The sequence below is a fragment of the Bidens hawaiensis genome, unplaced genomic scaffold, assembly GCF_021521415.1.
Source record: "Bidens hawaiensis isolate Kalapana, Puna unplaced genomic scaffold, B.hawaiensis_p1.1 tig00033814_1, whole genome shotgun sequence".
Classification (NCBI taxonomy): domain Eukaryota; kingdom Viridiplantae; phylum Streptophyta; class Magnoliopsida; order Asterales; family Asteraceae; genus Bidens; species Bidens hawaiensis.
In genome coordinates this window covers 140,079-160,093 of record NW_027495806.1, presented here as the reverse complement: position 1 = coordinate 160,093, position 20,015 = coordinate 140,079, and the positions used below count along the sequence as shown (strand labels likewise).

General features: G+C 33.6%; 4 protein-coding genes across 4 annotated transcripts; 1 reads left to right on the top strand and 3 right to left on the bottom strand.

The window, feature by feature from the left end:
* Positions 1 to 423: 423 nt before the first annotated feature.
* LOC143585315 (large ribosomal subunit protein uL1z-like) lies at positions 424 to 2,651 on the bottom strand. The gene is made up of 5 exons (XM_077067129.1): positions 2,499 to 2,651; positions 2,138 to 2,357; positions 1,374 to 1,539; positions 731 to 936; positions 424 to 634 (listed from the first exon to the last, which is right to left on the bottom strand). The coding sequence occupies exons 1-5, from the start codon at positions 2,501 to 2,503 to the stop codon at positions 581 to 583; spliced, it is 651 nt and encodes a 216-aa protein (XP_076923244.1). The 5' UTR covers positions 2,504 to 2,651; the 3' UTR covers positions 424 to 580.
* A 1,402-nt stretch (positions 2,652 to 4,053) lies between these two features.
* LOC143585311 (cytochrome b-c1 complex subunit 9-like) lies at positions 4,054 to 4,803 on the top strand. The gene is made up of 3 exons (XM_077067126.1): positions 4,054 to 4,321; positions 4,457 to 4,504; positions 4,753 to 4,803. Exons 1-3 carry the CDS (start codon positions 4,205 to 4,207, stop codon positions 4,801 to 4,803), a joined length of 216 nt encoding a protein of 71 aa, XP_076923241.1. The 5' UTR covers positions 4,054 to 4,204.
* Positions 4,804 to 4,879: 76 nt separating this feature from the next.
* LOC143585309 (uncharacterized) lies at positions 4,880 to 5,939 on the bottom strand. Its single transcript, XM_077067123.1, has 2 exons — positions 5,677 to 5,939; positions 4,880 to 5,421 (listed from the first exon to the last, which is right to left on the bottom strand). Exons 1-2 carry the CDS (start codon positions 5,878 to 5,880, stop codon positions 5,131 to 5,133), a joined length of 495 nt encoding a protein of 164 aa, XP_076923238.1. The 5' UTR covers positions 5,881 to 5,939; the 3' UTR covers positions 4,880 to 5,130.
* Positions 5,940 to 6,019: 80 nt separating this feature from the next.
* On the bottom strand, positions 6,020 to 7,448 carry LOC143585310 (uncharacterized). Its single transcript, XM_077067125.1, has 3 exons — positions 7,395 to 7,448; positions 6,392 to 6,651; positions 6,020 to 6,270 (listed from the first exon to the last, which is right to left on the bottom strand). The coding sequence occupies exons 2-3, from the start codon at positions 6,647 to 6,649 to the stop codon at positions 6,043 to 6,045; spliced, it is 486 nt and encodes a 161-aa protein (XP_076923240.1). The 5' UTR covers positions 6,650 to 6,651; positions 7,395 to 7,448; the 3' UTR covers positions 6,020 to 6,042.
* Positions 7,449 to 20,015: the final 12,567 nt, after the last annotated feature.

Here is a 20,015-nt window from a genome sequence, read left to right as displayed (position 1 = left end):
AAAAAACCGGCGGAACCGGTTTTTACGTAATACCCGGTCCCGGTTCCTACCCTATCCGGTTCCTATAAGTTGGCATTTCAGGCCATCGGTTCGGGTCTGTAACCGACCCGGTTCCTGACTAGAACCGGTCCTATTTTCTACCCGGTGTGAAAAAAACAATTTCTGAACCGGTTCGGGTTTTTAACAATACCCGATTATGTGCACCTCTACCTCATACAATGAGCTTGCAAGTGTTGATCATCAACACCTGAGCAAGAACTTGTGCATGTCAACGAAGCATACACTTAATGGTTTCAGGTTCTATCCGATAGGAAATATTCCCCTTTACATAATAAATTAAGTATTTAAATCGATAGGGAACTTGAATCGCCTCTCAGTATTGAGTAAAGAACAAAAACTCAAGTCCACAAATGACTATTAGCAAAACAATTCTTGAAAATAAGATTGATTTTTATAGTGCTACAGAAACAAAACATGTAACAATCCAAATAAAAAGTTTTCCGGTGTTCATAAGATGTATACTTTCCAACACTGACCTTAACAAGAACCCAAAATGAAAACATAACAAATAAACTCATCCTTAAAAGATGCGGACTGGCTTCCCCATTGTTGTCTTCAAATATAAGCACCGCACCTGAATTCATTAAAAAGATTTTATAAATAATTAAATATATAATATAATATAATTTTTATCAAAAAATCTATTATTGCAATCAAATAAGCAACTCACATTTTGCCAATTCTTCTTTAGCAAAGAAACTAAGAAGTTGACACTCATTTGAACGTTTTGGAAAATTTGCTTCTCCTCCATGCTGCAGTTTCCAACAGCAACTCCCATGCAGAGCACCTTCTTCAGTTGGAACTTGACTGTTGCTTTGGTCTCGTTGACCTTTGCCTCAAGAGATTCCTGGTGGGAAACAAGAGTCGGGAACTTACCTGCATTTTAATAACAAAAATCATGGTGACAGTTTTACAAAAAGTAAGAGCAAATTGCATGAAAAGGACACAAGCTTTGTACGTTTTCTTTATTTTTGCGAACAGATTTTACCAATTTTGTAAAAAGCTAATAACATTATCACTGCTTTTTATAAAAAAATTACATTTCCCATAAACTCTTTCTGCGCATGGCAGCTGACGTGGCATCACCAAAGCCACACCAGTAATTTACAAATAGAATATACAAACCAAGGGCTGTTGCAAAGAAAATATAAACTTAGTTGGTTTATTAACACCGTGTGCAGGAACTAATTTAAACTTAGTTACCAATAAATAAACAAACAGTTTCTAAATGGGCATTTTGGCCTACAAAATCTTAATAAGATTGATAAAATGTAAATACGTGTTGGTTTAGTAAGACAGAAAATATAACTTACCAGCTTTGTTTAGACCAGGGCCCAACAAACGAGGAATCTGCTTGATAACAGACTCAGAAGCCAAAAAAGCTTGGTGCTTCTTAGCAAGTTTCTTCACTAGCTTCTTGTTCTTGTTCAGCTTCTTCAGACCCTCAACATCCATATACTCAAGTCCAATCTTTTGGGCCTGTAAGTTTGCATGAAAATACATTGCTTGAATAAACATCTTAATCAAACCATAGTTGTTAAAAGCAAATAGCAAACGACAAGCTACCTATAAGCTACGTAGCAATAACAACAAAATAGCGAATGATATTTTATCTTTAGCTATACACTAGAAAAAAAAATTTAAAACATTTTATGAGTATATTCTATCCGAATACAGTGTTTTTATAATTAATAAAAGACACTGTATTTATACACTATTTTATACAGTATGTTTAATAAAAACCCTAATGTGCCAAAATCAGAGAGAAATCAAAGTCCTAAAGCTACGACGGTCACTCGCTATGATCACTATTAAGTATTAACAACTATGGACCAAACACTTCTGCATGATGCAAACATGCAGTCTATTATAAACATCTCAATAAGACTATATTGGTCATGTTCAAATTGTTCAAACACCATATAAAACCAACTCCCATGTGTATGTCACAGTTATCAGAATAACTATTAATGTAACATATAACAATAGCATTACTGGCAAACCTTAATGTTCAATTAAATATACAATGTGTTTTCACCGTTAAGTTAAATGAAATAAAAAATAACAGTTAAATCACCTCTTCAACATGCTGGGCATCTCCAAGCATGCAAACCTTCAACTTGGGGCGAGGAATGTGCGGCAGTTTTACGGTACCGCTGAACCTCTTATCCTTTTGTGGATCGTAATTCTTCAAACCAATTTGAAGCTCAATTGTTTCAGTAAAGTTTCTTTTCTTCTCCTTGGCATCAGTAGTGATCTGAGTAATTGCCTCTCTCAGGGCCTCACTTTGAAGCTTACTGCATAACACATATTTAAAAAAACATTAAATTTAGTATACACTAATTATCATTTTTAAACAACATTTCTACAAAAATCAATATTCAGTAGTATTATTATTATTATTATTATCACTCATCTAACTGAATCAATAAACATACCTCATTCTCAGAAGCTTCTCTTTTTGCTAATTTCACTTCTGCAAACAAAAAATACAAAAAAAATTAAAACAATAATAATAATGATTTCAGCATCAAAGAGATGGCTAAGCATCAACAAATGGTAGAATTAAGATCTAAATTCATATAATTGACAAGAGCAAGCTTCTTAATTAATACATTAAGCATCTAATCAGATGATAATCGAAATCATCTGTATGAATATATGCAGCATAATAAGCAGATTAAACTTGTGGGAAATTAATAAGTACCTCTGAGGGTTTCAAAGTGACGATAAGACAGAGGCGAGTAGCTTATTATCGTAATATATGAATGAGATTGAAACCCTAAATCTCGAAATAATAGATGAATGGGCCTTGTATTGTTGAGCTTTAAACTAGCCCATTGTCATTATAAGTTAATGGGCTATTAAAAGCAATGGACCAAACTGACTTGAGGAGTTGAGGATTAATATTTTAATATTTTAAAGATGTGTATTGGTTTTTATTAATTTCTAACAAATGAATTGATTGATGACACTTCTAACTTTTAGTGTATTTCCAACGGTCCGTGAATAACATAATCTTAAATCATTACTTGCGGGTTGCCAGAAAACGTTTTTGGCAGGAAAAGTAACACTTTTTATCGGAAAACTCAACTTAACACTGCCACCACAACCAACCGATTTCGACGATTTTTTTATGATTCCGGCGACCTCAATAATTGAAGTTTTTACTAGAAAAAGGTTCCTAAACGCCCGATCCAAGTTTTCAAAGATGTTTCGGACGAAAATGTTGAGTTTTTCGGCCAAAAATGTTTTCCCGGACCTGCAACTAATGGCTTTAGAATTCTATTAGTTGCAAACCGCTGAGAACAAATATGATAAAAGCTTAGATCGTTATCATTCAATTCGTTATTTGGGACTGACAACTACCAAAAGATGATAGTTGTGATTAATAAAAACCAACACACCTTTTAAACATATATAAGGTTTATGCATTATTTATAACCTTTTTGTTAATTAAACATTAAACATACAAATAATAGTTGGGAGGATTAAACTTAGTAAATAAAAGTTATAGGCTGGATTAGATTTGTAAGAACTCCTAAAATACACGATGTGGCACTATCGTGACTCGATTTTTTATTAAAAAAAAGTTACATATAAAGTTACTTTTTTACAAATGCATGTACAATTGTACGTTTTATACCGGTGGTGTGATATGGCCTGTGTTCGCCCCTTCACATAACGTTCATAAAACTTAAATTTAAGTTGTAATACAACATATATTCTAAAAACTGATGAAATAAACTGGTCAACCCATAAACCAACATGTTAACTCAAGACCGATTCGTTTGGCTATGGCTAAACATGTCCGCCAGTTCGATCAAGATAGAATCAAACTCGCTTACATTTTTCCAGACCAATAATTTCATGGTTAGGAAGGTTATGTCATCTCAAATATTAACCTCATGTTTTAGTCTAAACATTTATGTACAAAATCACCACAAGTTTTCTCAAATTACAAATGAACGGTGGGTGAAAAAGTCAGTCACCTGGTAACTATAAACAAGGCATCAAAGTTGGAATTTACAGCCGGTTATTCAGATCAAAACATTAATTTACCCAATATCCATATTATTGCCATTTAACCATCACCTTTTTTTATAGCAAAACCAAACAAGAGAGGTAGAATAACATCATCACCATGAATGCATCATCTCGAAGAAGCGGAGGGCTGCTTGAAGGATTATACAAAGTCTTTATGCGACGTACTTCTGTCTACGCCACTTTCGTCATTGTCGGTGCTCTTGTTGGTGAACGGGTAGGAAGGATTCGCTCCTTACATATTGTTTATACGCATAAGTGAATATACATCCATATGTTATTGTCAGATGGATTTGTATAGAAGAATAAATTTGCATGCTATGACCAATGGATTTGTGTTGATGTGTTTCAGGCTGTTGATTATGGAGTTCATAAACTATGGGAGAAAAATAATGTTGGGGTAATGTTTTAAACTCTTGATTAATCTGTTATTTTACATTACTATGTTACTTTGATAATCAAAACATAAAATACAAGGTTTAAGATAACCAATTTCCTAGTTTCGGGTCTACCATTACATAAACTGATAAAAATTTTAAAGCCGGTAGATTTAAAGATAGTAACTGTAGTACGTTAAACAATTACAATGCGTGTCAAATTCAGAGCATTTATTTATACCAAATTCTAACATATCGCCTTGCTATGCAGAAGCGATACGAAGACATTCCTGTTTTGGGACAGAGGACATCCGACGAATAAAGTGTGGTTTGACCCCCCTTTCGTATTATCACTATGTGACCGAGAAAAAGACTAAAACTAAAATGCAGCGTGATCATCTGTTTTAACATTTTTGGTTGATGTTCAATAACAGTTCATTACTTTATTATAGCTGAACAAACATGTCTAATTTATATAGTTATACAAGAAAATAACCCTAGCATTTAGCTACTACTAGACTTAAAATACAGGCATATACAACAATCAAATCTGCTTGCTTCAGAGAACAATATTATTATCACCATATAACGAACCTCAGTATTAAAACATCATATGACAGTGTGCATAATCTTACCAATATGTACCGGTTCATCCAACCAAAAGTGTCCTAAAGATTTCTTCGCATAAACCGCCATCAAAAGCTAAGAAATGCCCTTTGCCTGGAACCTCATGATACCGAACAAAAGGAAGCTTTTCAGAAAGAAACCGATTTATTTTATACGGTATGACTTTATCTTCATGGCCCTGCCAAATATGAGGAGCACCGTTGTTGTCGGGCCAAGGATTACTTATATCCAACGGGTCAAACTCCCATTTTCCATAACCGGCCATTATGTCACGATACAGAGATTCATAAACTCCTTGCTGACGTGTCTTGTCCTAATGTATATCGTCACAAGAGAGAATTTTGAATTGATTAGTCAATTGTTTGATATAAAAATGACAGGATTTGACTAACTTTGATATGAATACTGCAAGAATATTCATGAAGCAACGATTTCTAATACAATGGAGTGAACGGGTTTCAGAACAACCATCTAAATACACCTTAAAAGGATAGATATTTGTGCCTAAAACTTCCCGCATTATATGTTCTAAATTTGTAAAAAGATTCAAATAGTGATTATAATTTACCGGATTGTCATCCGAATTTGGTGGAAGACTCTTAATGTACTCCAAATCTGATTGGGAAAATATATCCAATTTTCCTGCCATCATACTTAATGACGGAAACAGCTTTTGATTCATCCACCAGTGAAACAACCACGGGGCATAATGTGCCACACGAAACGACCATCTGTCTTGAGAAAGCAGTAGCTTAAAGCATTCTTCAGCCATGTCAGCAGGCAAACATGGCCACCAGTAATGCACAAACGGAACCACAAGTGAAGCCCCCCGCCAACCTTCAACCACATTTTAGAAGAAATTAACTACATAATATTGTTGACATGTAAAAAAATAAAAATAACAAAAAAACAGGAGAAAATATGCAATTAGAAATTATTTCATATCATGCCTGTGTGGTATGTAATAAAGGCAGCTCCAAATAGCATATGCACCCATTGATAATCCAATTACATAGAATTTGGGACCAACATGCAATTTATCGGCTAATTCTTGAATATCGAACGCTTCACTTTTAACCGTGCGTTTTGGGTGTGGATCGCTCTCTCCATAACCTGCTCTGTCAAATGAGAGAAAGTATATCTGCAGCTCCTCAATAAGTTCCTGTCATCATCAAATGGCATTTTAGACATTTCAAACAGTTACAATCTCATAAAAAAAGTATAAAAAATGCATGGAAAATATTAATATAAGTATGAATATTAAATAATATAGTTTGTGATACCTGGGAAAGAGGTAGTTTCAAGTCCTTACAGGTATCAAAGCCATGAACAACAATAACCTTATATTTCGCCTCGTCTTTGGAGACACCCCACTCTCTGTATGATAAATGTCTTCCATCATTAAGCTGGACTCGCGGTGAAGTTATAGGTGGACCGCCCGGTGATCCACATATTCTAGGTGGCGGTGGTTTGATCCGCGTATACGCCCATCCAAGAAAACCGCCCACCAGCGCTACCGCTACAGATATCTTTACACTCATTACTAAAAGGAAAAACACAATAATCAGCTCACATGTAAAAATCCTTCCTAGGCACCGATTAATCGCTAGTTGGTAGCCCACCAACTAGTCGTCAATTAATCTTTGTTTGTTCAAAATCGGTCAAAATTGAAACTTTTATACATAAAATTTGGTATACATGTGTATATTTGAAAAATTACATATAAATTCCAATCCGATTAATCGCTATTTGGTACCCCACCGACTAGTTGTCAATTAATCACTATTTGTTCAAAATCGGTCAAAATTGAACATACGTATATTTGAAAAATTACATATAAATTCCATTCAGTTTAATCCCGACTAATCGTTAGTCCCTGCCCTACAACCCGACTAGTGCCTAGCGAATTCTACAACACTAATACTGACTGCTAACAGTTATTATTTTAGGGATTTAACAGATAAAATAATCAAAAGTGGATATATAATTATATATTAATCATTCATAGGTTCATTAAACTTTCATAAAGCTACTAAAAGCAGATCTGTTTAACTATATATTTTAGGGCTTTTTATCGAATTTGTGAATTACACATTAATGCAACTTGGAATTGTTCTAGATCCGATCATTGAGCTAAACAAACTGGATCATTAACAAACAACACAATACTTCAAAACATGAACCCTAAGTTGTTGAATCTGGTAATTAATTAAGCATATGACAAAATTAAGTTAAAAATGAATCAATTTGGGAATAAGATAGGATCGAAATCACTGGAAAACTTACTGATAGAAAGTCAAAGTGCTGGTGGTTGTAGTCAACAGTGAAGCTAATATTATTTTATGAAAAAATGGCATGCGAGTGAATTATTTTTTATCAAATTCCCACGTGACAGTAACAGAGACGGTTGGCTTGTCACCGGCGTTTTTCGGTTAATAGGTAAATTTCGTGATTTTTGTCTCAAGATTTTTATTGGAATTGAGCGCAGTCCCCTCTAATGTATTTCCTCAAAAAACTAACTGTCACCACCTAATTTTTTTTATAATACCCCCGTATTTGAGTTTCTTTTTATAAAACATTGTGTTTTTATAAACAAATACTCGTCGAATATTAAAAGTTTTGTTTTTATAAAACTCAAACTTAAAGGGGTGTTATTTGTAACAATAATAAACTTGTTTAAACAAAAAAATGTATTGTCAATAGGTTAAGGTTTGAAAATTATCAAACATTCATTCATTTCAGAACTCAAAGGCACTGTCTCATTAAAGACCACCGACCACCACTAAACACACATTGCCGTTTTCGGCCACCGTCATAGAGAGCATCAGACACCGCTCACAGGATAACGCCTTTAGTCTTGGAGACACCATACACGTAACATCACTGAGTAACCGCACACCGCAATCACTAATCAACAAGGTAATTGTTAATTTTAGTTTTTTGTTCACCATTGTTGAATTGTTAAACATTGTATTGCATCTATATTAATTACTAGTCAATGATTACAAAATTATGGTTTATAATTATGTGATTTGATATTTTAGGGAAATTGATCAATCTATCTACTATATAATAAATGAATACCAAATTCACCCACGTGTCACTCCATAACAGCTTCTCACTTTTACTCACCCATTTTCAATATATTCTCGGGTCACTGGGTATACCCGACCCAAATAAAATTACCAGTTCACGTATACAATGAGCCCTAGCTCTCTCTCTCTCTCTCTCTCTCTACTTTTACCAGCCGCCTCACCTATTCGATTCCTCTATACGTTTTCAGCATCATCATCCTTCATATTCGATTCCCACTGCCACTGCCACTGCCACTGCCACTGCCGATTTGGATCAACACCTCACCTGTTACAAGCCCTAGGACGCTGTCATTGTTGAAGAACCTGATTACTATTTGCCTCATTTGTTCTCCGATACACGCGACCGTTCATCCCCTCGTCCGCTGCTGATTTATATCATGCTTTGTTCTCCAATTGCAGCACATCATGGTTAGTAATTAATTTGATTTGATTATTTTGTTCATTACAAAAATCTGTTTACTTTAGGTCTTTTGATTTTCTTTTGTGAAATTGTTGATTTATGTGAATTTAGTTACCTTTTTAATTTAAGAACATATTTATATTACTTAGATTGAAAGAAATGAGCTTGGAGGATTAATCCTTTGTTTGTTCAGCACAATTAGAAGGCTGAGAAGGTATGCGCATAAGGTGCTCGATGAAATGCCTCAACTAAATTTTATGAAAAAACTAACGAATACATGAAACTTTAAGATAATTCATATAGCGAGTAAAACTAATATGAGTTTTTGTATCCTTTAGTAGCCCATTTACTAGATGAAGATGTGAGAAAAATGAGATTTTCTTATTTGATATTTATTATCATAACGGGTGTACACGGACCGAACAAGACCAAACAAGAGCATGTTCGTGTCCGTCCGTTAAGCTTTTGGCGGCCGACAAACGGACGGTTCACGAACACTCAACCGAACGAAAATTCATGTCTGTGTCCGTCCATTAAGAAATTTTTAATAAGTTAAGTTTTAGAAATTAAATATGATAGAATTATTGAGATTCATTATATATTCAGACCCTTTCATGACATTAGGACGTAACAAATATAGAAATTTGCTACCAACGAATTAAAGTAATGGAAACAACTCTTCTCCTCTCTTTGTTTTCATTTATCATTTTAGTTGGTTTCATTTGACTAATTGACTCCAAAAATAGCCTAAAAACATACAACTTATTGGAATTTATTCTTCATCAGGTATATATTTGTGAGCATGTAATATCATTGGTGGGAGCATGTACTCGAAAAATAGCCTATATTATGCATTGATTTTTGTTTAAAAATGCAGATCAAGACTTGGTAATATCATTGATGGGAGCATGTAGCAACCAACCATGGACCGGTTACAAAGGTTGTCATGAGCACAAACAACTTATTGGAATTTATTCTTCATCAGGTATATATTTGTGTCAAATTATATATTCATTAATGCATATTTCTATATTTATAACATGTATAAGTATAGTTATGATGATGTTAATGTTAAATATTCTAAACATTAAAACCTTATTAGTTTTACCCAAAAAATTGGAAACCAATATAACTTAGCTAAAACAACAAAACAAATTGTGTATTTCTATACTTTGCACCAATCAAGTATCAAATCCTATATCCAATGCATGAAACAATTTTTTCCTTTTCAGCCTCACTACAAGTGGAACTGATTTCAAACTGTTCAATCATAAAAAACTTATTTATGGATGGGTCAACTATAAAGACAAAACCTCCATCTTGAATTCATTTACAAACCACAAACTTTTTATTAAAAAAACAATTATAAATCTTTATATCAAGATAGACATCTTATTTATTAGTTTGTTTCTTGAAACAACTAACAATATGTATTTTTAACACACATTTTCAGCATTTCACATTCATATAGAATATTATACAGAGCTTGATATTGTGTGGCTTTTTCAGCGAGTAACAGAGAGGGTAATGTTTGTGTGAAAGATGAAACCGTTGACTACCTTAACTGACGTGATGTCCGTAGAGCATTGTATGCATGCTTGGTTCGAGTCCAAAATGGGGAGTTCGTAACAAGTTAATGGAATTTATTATCCATCAGGTACATATTTGTGACAAATATTTTTAAACATTAAAACATTTATTAGTTTTATAAAAAAAACAATAAACTTGGAAACCATTATAAGTTAGCTAAAAATCTGGAATCTTATCAATATTAGTTTTAAACTATTTATATCAAGTATTAAATTTTGATTTTTTTAATTGACTGAAGATATGGAAACCTATAATTTCGGTTTTTAGTTGTTTAAACTATTAATCACAAATTGAATATATGAAAACCTATATTTTTAAAATTTGTGTGCCCCAAACAAGTATTAAATCCTATACCCAATGCATGAAACCATTTTTACCTTTTAAGCTTTACTAGAACCATTTTTACCTTTTCACCATATACCCAATACTTTGCCCCTTTGACAATTTTGTTGTTGGTTATTTGTTTTGGAGTTTTTGACAAAAATAGGGATGAAGAAAACATTAACTACTTACCAAAATGGGGAATTCTAAAACTATTTACCAAAGTAGATTTCTCTTGGTTTTCATTTAAACCACCTATTCTTTATTTTTCTACTAACTTATTATAGTTCTTTTTTTTTATTTTCTAATTATTTATTTTTACCAAATCATATTGGGACTAAAGAAACCATCTGTTTTCTACTAACTTATTATAGCTCTTTTTTTCTACTAAAGTAACCAAAAAAGGATTAAACTTTAAAAATGAACTAAAATGTGTTAGGATGTTGCTGGAGATATATGAAGATGATATAAATTATGATAGCAGAATACATTGTTAACTTAGTCAAGATATTTTGACATTTTTTAGAAAAAAAAAAATTTCACATCGAGAGTTCTAGCGAACTAACTCTTTATATATTTTTGTTTGTACCCGAATTGAGACCATCAAATTTTAATCTTTATTTGGCTTTGTTTTATGCTTCTTAGCTTAATTTTAAAGTTTATTTAGATGGCGTTTTTAGTTAAAAAAAATAAAAGAATTATAATAAGTTAATAATAAAAACTATGTTGAGTTAACAAAAATAATTTTCACGAAGCTTCATAAAATAGAGATAATGTTTTGTTAATTTAATAAATATTTATACTAATAAAGTTAATATTTATTTTGCTATATATAAAATAAAGATAATGTTTTGTTAATTTAATAAATTGTAGACTTTAAATAATAGATGGTTTAAATAAAAAAATAAAGATATATGAATTACAAAAATATTGTTCAAAATAAATAAAATAAAAGAACACCTATTTTACCAACACAGATTTTAATATATGGAAACCTATAATTTTATGTATAATCAAATCTTAAAAGTTAAAAACATGTGTATTTCTATACTTTACACAAAACAGGTATGAAATCCTATACCTAATGCATCAAACATTTTTTTACCTTTTCAGCCTTACTATAATTAGTTTAAATTTGGGTCAACTATAAAGACAAAATCTGCATTTCCTCCCATTCTTTCATAAAACACACATTCATCTCTTTTACCAACAAAGATAATTCTTCTTGCTTTGTTTCATTTTCCCAAATTGTCTTTTATTTATCTTTTTAAATGTTTTATATCAGATTCAAAACACTATATTTACACCAGCCCCCTTTCATCTTCTTTCACACCATCTTTTCACTTCTATACTCCTGTTGTATGAGTTCTCAAGCAAGAAATACCTCTCAAGTCATGGACGCTAGGTACTTTCATTATAAAAATAACGATTCACATGAAATGCAACAAATAACTATATTATTGTATCATATGAAATTAAACAGATAATTCATATGAAATTTTATGAAATTTAACTTTTTGTTCTATTATATTTTATTTTAATCTTGGTTTAATATGTTGCTTGAATATACAAACTTTTATTTGTAAAATATTAATAACTTGAAATTAATATACTGATTTATGCTTTTCTTTTTCTTTAGACATGTAGTGTTAATTTGTTATATGATAGGTAAATGAAAATGAAGTTGTGTCACACTGCTGTATGCTTTGTTGTTTTAAAAATTATTCATTTTTTTAACAAGATTTTATATATTATTCAAAAAACATATTTGAGTGTTTTATATCAGATTCAAAACACTATATAATTGGTTTTATACCAGATTCAAAAGCATCTTTATATATTATTCTTTGTTTTATACCAACAAAGATAATTCTTCTTGCTTTGTTTCATTTTCCCGAATTGATTTATGCTTTTCTTTTTTCCAAAATATTAATAACTTGAAATTAATATACTGATTTATGCTTTTCTTTTTCTTTAGACATGTAGTGTTAATTTGTTATATGATAGGTAAATGATATGAAGTTGTGTCACACTGTTGTATGCTTTGTTGTTTTAAATATTATTCATTTTTTTAACAAGATTTTAAATATGATTCAAAAAGCACCTTTGAATGTTTTATATCAGATTCAAAACACTATATAATTTGTTTTATACCAGATTCAAAAGCATCTTTATATATTATTCTTTGTTTTATACCAACAAAGATAACTCTTCTTGCTTTGTTCCATTTTCCCGAATTGATTTATGCTTTTCTTTTTTCCAAAATATTAATAACTTGAAATTAATATACTGATTTATGCTTTTCTTTTTCTTTAGACATGTAGTGTTAACAAGATTTTAAATATTATTCAAAAGGTAAAAATTAATATAATATAATTATTTTAAGTACTTTTATTTCTTTATTTTGTCACATGTCATACACAAAAAATTGTAAACTGTATCGTTTCAAATCGTTACTGATTGAACATAATTCGGTTTTATATGTTGCTTGATTATACAATATTTAACTTCAAAATATTTAGTCATTTAACTTATTATTTGCAGATCGTTTGATGCCAACAAACTTATCATGCTTAATCAACTTCCAAGTTCTAAGGATTGTAAGGATGACTCTATCATCAAAGTTCGGGTACTCCGATTTTGGGATAATCATGTTTGGGATAAACCTGATCAAATAATCTCAAAAGACATGATATTAATTGATCAAGAGGTATGATATCTTATGTGTCTATCTTTATTACTTTCATGGACATTACCATTTATATTGTCTTCTCTTTTTTAACATGTTGAAGTTTTTATCCTTTTTAACTGTTAGGGAAACATGGTTCATGGGAGCATATTAAAAAAATTTATATACAGATTCGAGAGATATACATCTGAAGATATGTGTTATATTATAAAGAATGTTTCTGTTGGTGACTACGGTTCTAACTACAAGTATGTTGATAATGATAAAAAAGTCAATCTCTTTTTAAAGTTAACTGTTACACCTTATGAGGATTTTGGTGGTGATTTACACGAATTCAAGTTTCATCAAATTGATTTACTTATTGACAAAGTCACTAAAACTGGCACCATTGTTGGTAAGTATTATGATACATTATAATGCTTTGTCTTATAAATTACAGTTTCATGTCTTAGTTTAAGTTATTTTTCCGTTATATCTTGCCATCAACACAAATTATTGTAATCACAGTTATATTCATTTTATTACCTAATGAGTGTCATTTATAATATGTTTTTTGTTTCCATATTCAATAGCATAATAGCTAATGTTACAACATTATAAAAAAATTTATTAGCTAATGTTCAAACTCCATAGTATGAAAGTATTATGTTACACAGTATTTTTTATATTAAATTTCTATTAATACAATATAATAAAGAATATCAGTTTGCGTCAAAAAATTTACCAGCATCTATTTTTAATAAGAATCATATACAAATTATATTTTTATAACTATCATCGCTTATTTCTAATGTAAGTTTTTTTTTGCAATATAGATGTAATTGGCGTTGTAGCTAATTATTTATCAATCGAGGACATTACAAAATCTAATGGTGTTGAAACCAAGAAGATGTATTTAAGGTTAAAGGGTTTGAGATAACTTGATTTTTATTTCATTTTATGTTATATGTTAACTTTGTAAATGATGTTTACTTGCTTACATGTTTTCAAAAGCAACAAGGAATTACCTTTAACTCTTTGGGGATCATACGCGGTTGACATGTCAACTTATATTCTTGCAAATTCTGATCAAGCCCCTGTAGTGGTTGTATTACAATTTGGCTTATACAAGATTTATGAAGGTTTGATACATTGATTTCTTCTTATTGATTACTAGGTTATAAACCTGTGTATTACACGGGTTTTAAAAGTTAAATCTCATTCATTATTTTCTTATATACCATTTTGGTTCTTCAAGTTGCAATAATGTAGAAAAATCACATCAAAACCGTTGAAAAGTTTTAAGAGCTGAAAAATGTAAAAAAATTGCTCATAAGTATATTGTTGTATTAGTTTCAACATATCTTGCTACTGAACTAAAAGTTGCAAGAGTTTCTATCGGTAAAAAAAAAGTACCATAGGATTCAAATTGAGGGTTTAATGATATTAAATTATTAACCATCTATAACCAACAGAAAATAAACTTGTGTTGCTTACTTCATGTCTTTTTTTTCTAATTCATGCCTTAGGCTATTAAATTAGAAGTAAGAGCAACTCCATATTTGATAATATTGGCAAAGAAAGTGTCATACTAATAAAGTGTCACACCCTCAAAATCCACTAACGGAGTTTTATCGTCAGAGGGTGTGAACTAACAGGATCGGAATCATTAGTTATAATCAAACCATAAAAACGTTTAAATGAAAATAAGTGCGGAAGCGTAAAAACCAAAGACAAAAGTTACGTCACGCAGGACGACTTAAAAACCCAAGTAATAATAGTTAAAACATGTTTGCATATCAGAATGTTCAAAAACCATGCATGATCCTATACCGCGCGCCCGTCTCGGCTACCTGAGAATAACATACTAAAAGTGTCAACACGGGGTTGGTGAGTTCACAAGTTTATATAAAATAAAGCGTTTAGCGTTTTGCGTTCAGCGTTTTGCGTTCAGCGTTTTGCGTTACCAGATCGTGTTATGTCAATTATATATCTATAGGTAGCTAGCCTATAAAACAAGTATTACTAAGTATTCGACACCGAAGCTGACTGTTTATCATTTGCCTTGCCACCAGGTCTATCCCGACCATGGTATGTGTTTAGCCAAGATTACACCCACTCGACCTCCAGTCGAGTTTAGCGTTGGGTGGGGTTTGTCAAACCCAGTAGTACTACTCAACAATGACTCGCTATTATCCAATATTAAACGGTTCGATGTGAATGAAGGACTTTAGTTATTGCGTTTGCCACTTAGTCTTTACTAGTGATATACAATCTATATTAACAAAATCTTAAATGCGTTTTCGGAGTATGTTATCTCCCCCAAGTGAAAAGCGTTTGAAAACAGTTTAAAAAGGGGTAACTGAACTCACTGTTTGCGAAGAATTCCCAAAAATAAATCACCAAAGGATGCGCGTCACAGAAAAACTCTCTCTAGCGTTCTAAAACAACAAAGAGATTTTTTTTATGTGTCGGAACTATTATCGAGTCTCTAGACCCGGCACATAATACCTATGCACACAATGTGTTTCGTGTTTCGTTTGTGAATCGTGTGTGACTTTAACAAGTACATTTGTGATACATTACATGTGTGAGCAACTATTTACGTGTCATGTATTAATAATGTACATCACTAGCAATTACTCCCCGTAAGGGCAATTTGGTCACACATAACAATTAACTAGCAATTATTCCCCGCAAGGGCAATTTGGTCAAAACACAACAATTATATAGCAAGTATTTCCCCACAGGGGCAATTTGGTTAAAACATAACAATTAACTGGCAATTATCATGTTTTATGCATTTTCACAAAATTCAGCAGCTAGTTTCACCGAGACAGAAATTCTACTTGAAAAATTGTACTATTCCATCGATCATAGCATCTCAATTAATTTACCAAAAATCATCACTAAAGCATGCATGTGTTAGGTTTCCAGAACATATTTTATTTTATTTTTATTCCACATAGATTTCTCATAATGATCAAAACACTACAGCAAGCTCATAACAGTCGAATTCATGCGCAACAGAATGTTATTTGAAATTCCCGTTAAATGAAAAATCCAAAAAATGCAAGACCACTTGGGTTAGGTTCCTAACTCAATAAGTCAACTTCCAGAAGTGGAACCAACCCAATTGGTCTCGTATTTCATGAGATATAACATTTACAAAACAACCTAACAGCAGGTCTAACAACTCAGCTTTGCACAACGTTTTTGTAAAATCATAAAGGTTAACTTTTACACGTCCAAAAATTGCAAATTTATATTCTATAGAAACTAGACTCAATCTAGTTTACTGTAGTATCAATAATCTCAACCAATTTTCACATTTACACCCCGTTACAGTCAATCAAACATCAATAACACAATCTGTCCAGAAACTGTTTGCATCCAAACTCAACAATTTAACTATCTATGGACCACAAATCATTCATATAACATTCTAAACACCATAATCACTATCCATGCAAATCAATTACACATTACATACATGATTAGGGTTTTTGTTTGAACTCAAATCAAAGACACAACAATTAACATGTAACAATATCAATTCTAGTTATCAAATCATCATCAATACATCATCAAATCAAACAAAGATCATATGAACACAATATATGAAATTTCCAGATTTTAGGGTTTATAATTAACCCATTCAAACTCAAAATTAAGCATGTAAAATACATAGGATAGTTGTTTATACCTTCCTAGCACCTTAATCTTCGATTAAACTTGAAAAATCTTGATTGTATGTGTGTGTATGAAGTCGACGGCTGCCAAAGGGATAGGAGGGAGGGCCGATCGGTCTAGAGGGAGAGAAGAGAAAGAGAGGCTAGGGTTTTATAATATTATTAATAATAATCATGTTACATCTAGGTCCCTCCACTTCCAAATGTTACTTTTCTAACTTAATTAACTTAGTTTGCACATTGAGTTAACGTTATATAACATGTTATCACATAACACATAAGCCTAGCACATAATTATCACATAATTATTGTTTTGACGGTTTTCGGTTATTCACCAATGGTTAGCGTCAACTCGTTTGCGTTTCGGTGCAATTCCCGAAAGACTACACATGTAGTAAGTGTTAAGCGTCATTTAAACCCTAGTTTAAATGTAATGAGGTGTGCGTTATAGATTCAGTGACCTTTAAGTTTGAATTGACGGAGTTGAGTTAACGGAGTTAACGGAGTTAACCTGAAATTGACGATTGTCACATCATTTCCATGTTAAAGAATTTTCGTCCCGAAAATTTGAGTCAAGTCGTGATGAGTGTCTGAAAAAGTAAGAAAAATTTTCAGTTTGTCATATCATCCCCTAGTAGAAAGAAATTTCGTCTCGAAATTTAATTCATACTTCCGGTGATTTCTGACGATTTGCCGAGTTTCGCGGTTTCCGGTGTTTGGCCAGCCCTTCAAAAAGGTGAGGATACTTTTTCATCATTTGATCCTCGCGTTCCCACGTGAACTCCGGTCCACGTCTTGAGTTCCAACGAACCTTAACGATTGGAATTTTGCTGTGCTTAAGTGTTTTGGTTTCCCAGTCCAAAACTTCGACTGGTTCTTCAATGAAGCGCAATTGTTCATCAACTTGCAGTTCGTCCAAAGGAACTACTTGGGTTTCATCGGAAAGGCATTTCTTCAAATTTGATACGTGGAAAACATTGTGTACACTGCTGAGTTCCGCTGGTAAGTCCAGTCGGTACGCCATCGGACCAACGCGTTCAGTTATCCGGTAAGGACCAACGTATCGTGGGTTGAGTTTGTTTCGCTACCCAAAGCGAACCACACCTTTCCAAGGTGAGACTTTGAGTAACACTTGGTCATTCACTTGAAATTCGAGAGGTTTTCGGCGCTTGTCGGCGTAACTCTTTTGGCAATCTCGTGCCGCTGCCATGCGATTTCGGATTTGAACAATCTTTTCCGAAGTTTCGAGTACCAGTTCTGGACCAGTGATTTGGCTGTCACCCACTTCTGCCCAGCAGAGTGGTGATCGACACTTCCGTCCGTACAGTGCTTCAAACGGCGCTGCTTTAATACTTGCGTGGTAGCTGTTATTATACGAAAACTCTACCAAATGTAAGTGAGGTTCCCAACTTTTTCCGAAATCCAACACACATGCACGCAACATGTCCTCTAAGGTCTGAATAGTTCGTTCACTTTGCCCATCCGTCTGAGGATGGTATGCTATGCTCATATCATGACGTGTGCCTAGTGTGCTTTGTAGTGACTTCCAAAAGTGCGAAGTGAAACGAGAATCTCGATCAGAAATGATTGAGACAGGCACTCCGTGTCTAGACACTACTTCCTTTATGTAGACGCGAGTCAGTCTTTCCATTTTGTCCGATTCCTTAATCGCTAAAAAGTGTGCGGACTTAGTCAACCGGTCAACGATCACCCAGATGGTATCGCATCCCGTCGGTGTTTTAGGTAATCCCGTGATAAAATCCATTGAGATGTGTTCCCATTTCCACATTGGAAGTTCCGGTTGCTGTAGCAGGCCAGATGGTTTCTGGTATTCTATTTTGACTCTGGCACAGGTCAAGCATTTGCTCACGTAGGTGGCAATGTCGGCTTTCATATTCGGCCACCAGTAAAGTGTCTTTAAGTCATGGTACATTTTATCTGAGCCAGGGTGGATAGAATATCGGGACTTGTGAGCTTCGTCCATCACTAGAGTTCTCAACTCTCCGTATCGTGGAACCCAAATCCGGTTCTCAAAATATCGGACCCCGTCCGATTTGGTTTCAAGTTGCCTGTTCATGCCCCGCATGAGTTCCGATGGAAGATTATCATCTTTCAAAGCTTCGAGTTGCGCCTTGCGAATTTGATCGGGTAAGTTGGTATGAATCGTGAGTTGCAATGCTCGCACTCGTCTGGTTTTATCTGTTTCTTTTCTGCTGAGAGCGTCGGCCACTACATTGGCCTTTCCAGGGTGGTACTTGATGGCACAATCATAATCCTTAAGCAGCTCGACCCAACGACGCTGTCGCATGTTCAGCTCCTTCTGATCGTAGATATGCTGGAGACTCTTGTGGTCGGTGTAAATGGTAAACTTGGTACCGTACAAGTAATGCCTCCATATCTTAAGGGCAAACACCACAGCTCCGAGCTCCAAATCATGGGTCGTGTAGTTCTTCTCGTGAACCCGTAGTTGTCGAGAGGCATAAGCTATAACCTTCTCGAGTTGCATCAGCACACAACCGAGACCTTGTATCGATGCGTCACAGTGTACCTCAAAATTCTCCGTTCCCTTGGGTAGGGCTAGAATAGAGGCGCTACAGGGTTTGGTTTTCAACAGTTGAAAAGCGGATTCTTGCGCGTCACCCCAATTGTACTTAGTACCCTTGTGAGTCAAAGCGGTGAGGGATTGAGCAATCTTTGAAAATCCCTCGATGAAACGTAGGTAGTAGCCGGCCAGTCCTAGGAATTGTCGCACCTCAGTCGGAGTCTTAGGTGCTTCCCAGTTTTTGATGGCCTCTACCTTACCGGGATCGACATGGATACCATTCTCATTGATCACATGTCCTAAAAAGTGAACTTCGCGAAGCCAAAATTCGCATTTCGAGAGTTTTGCGTACAGTTGTTCCTTCTTCAATAATTCCAGAATTACCCTTAAGTGTTCCTCATGGTCAGCCTTGTCCTTGGAGTAGACCAGGATATCGTCAATAAACACAATCACAAACTTGTCGAGGTACTCCTTGCATACTCGATTCATGAGATCCATAAATACGGCTGGTGCGTTAGTTAGACCAAAAGGCATAACCGAAAACTCGTTATGACCATACCGTGTTCTGAAAGCCGTCTTTGAAATATCTTCTTCGCGCA

What these genes read in the sequence shown, in the direction of transcription:
- LOC143585315 (XM_077067129.1), bottom strand. An exon ending in CCCTGGTCTAAACAAAGCTG is followed by an intron (nt 937 to 1,373) that starts GTAAGTTATATT and finishes ATTAAAATGCAG; the next exon opens with GTAAGTTCCCGACTCTTGTT. An exon ending in TAAAGAAGAATTGGCAAAAT is followed by an intron (nt 635 to 730) that starts GTGAGTTGCTTA and finishes TAATGAATTCAG; the next exon opens with GTGCGGTGCTTATATTTGAA.
- LOC143585311 (XM_077067126.1), top strand. Translation starts at nt 4,205, where the DNA reads ATGAATGCATCATCTCGAAGAAGCGGAGGGCTGCTTGAAGGATTATAC. An exon ending in GTGCTCTTGTTGGTGAACGG is followed by an intron (nt 4,322 to 4,456) that starts GTAGGAAGGATT and finishes GATGTGTTTCAG; the next exon opens with GCTGTTGATTATGGAGTTCA. An exon ending in GGGAGAAAAATAATGTTGGG is followed by an intron (nt 4,505 to 4,752) that starts GTAATGTTTTAA and finishes CTTGCTATGCAG; the next exon opens with AAGCGATACGAAGACATTCC.
- LOC143585309 (XM_077067123.1), bottom strand. Translation starts at nt 5,880, where the DNA reads ATGGCTGAAGAATGCTTTAAGCTACTGCTTTCTCAAGACAGATGGTCG. An exon ending in CAAATTCGGATGACAATCCG is followed by an intron (nt 5,422 to 5,676) that starts GTAAATTATAAT and finishes GATATACATTAG; the next exon opens with GACAAGACACGTCAGCAAGG.
- LOC143585310 (XM_077067125.1), bottom strand. Translation starts at nt 6,649, where the DNA reads ATGAGTGTAAAGATATCTGTAGCGGTAGCGCTGGTGGGCGGTTTTCTT. An exon ending in TGAAACTACCTCTTTCCCAG is followed by an intron (nt 6,271 to 6,391) that starts GTATCACAAACT and finishes TGATGATGACAG; the next exon opens with GAACTTATTGAGGAGCTGCA.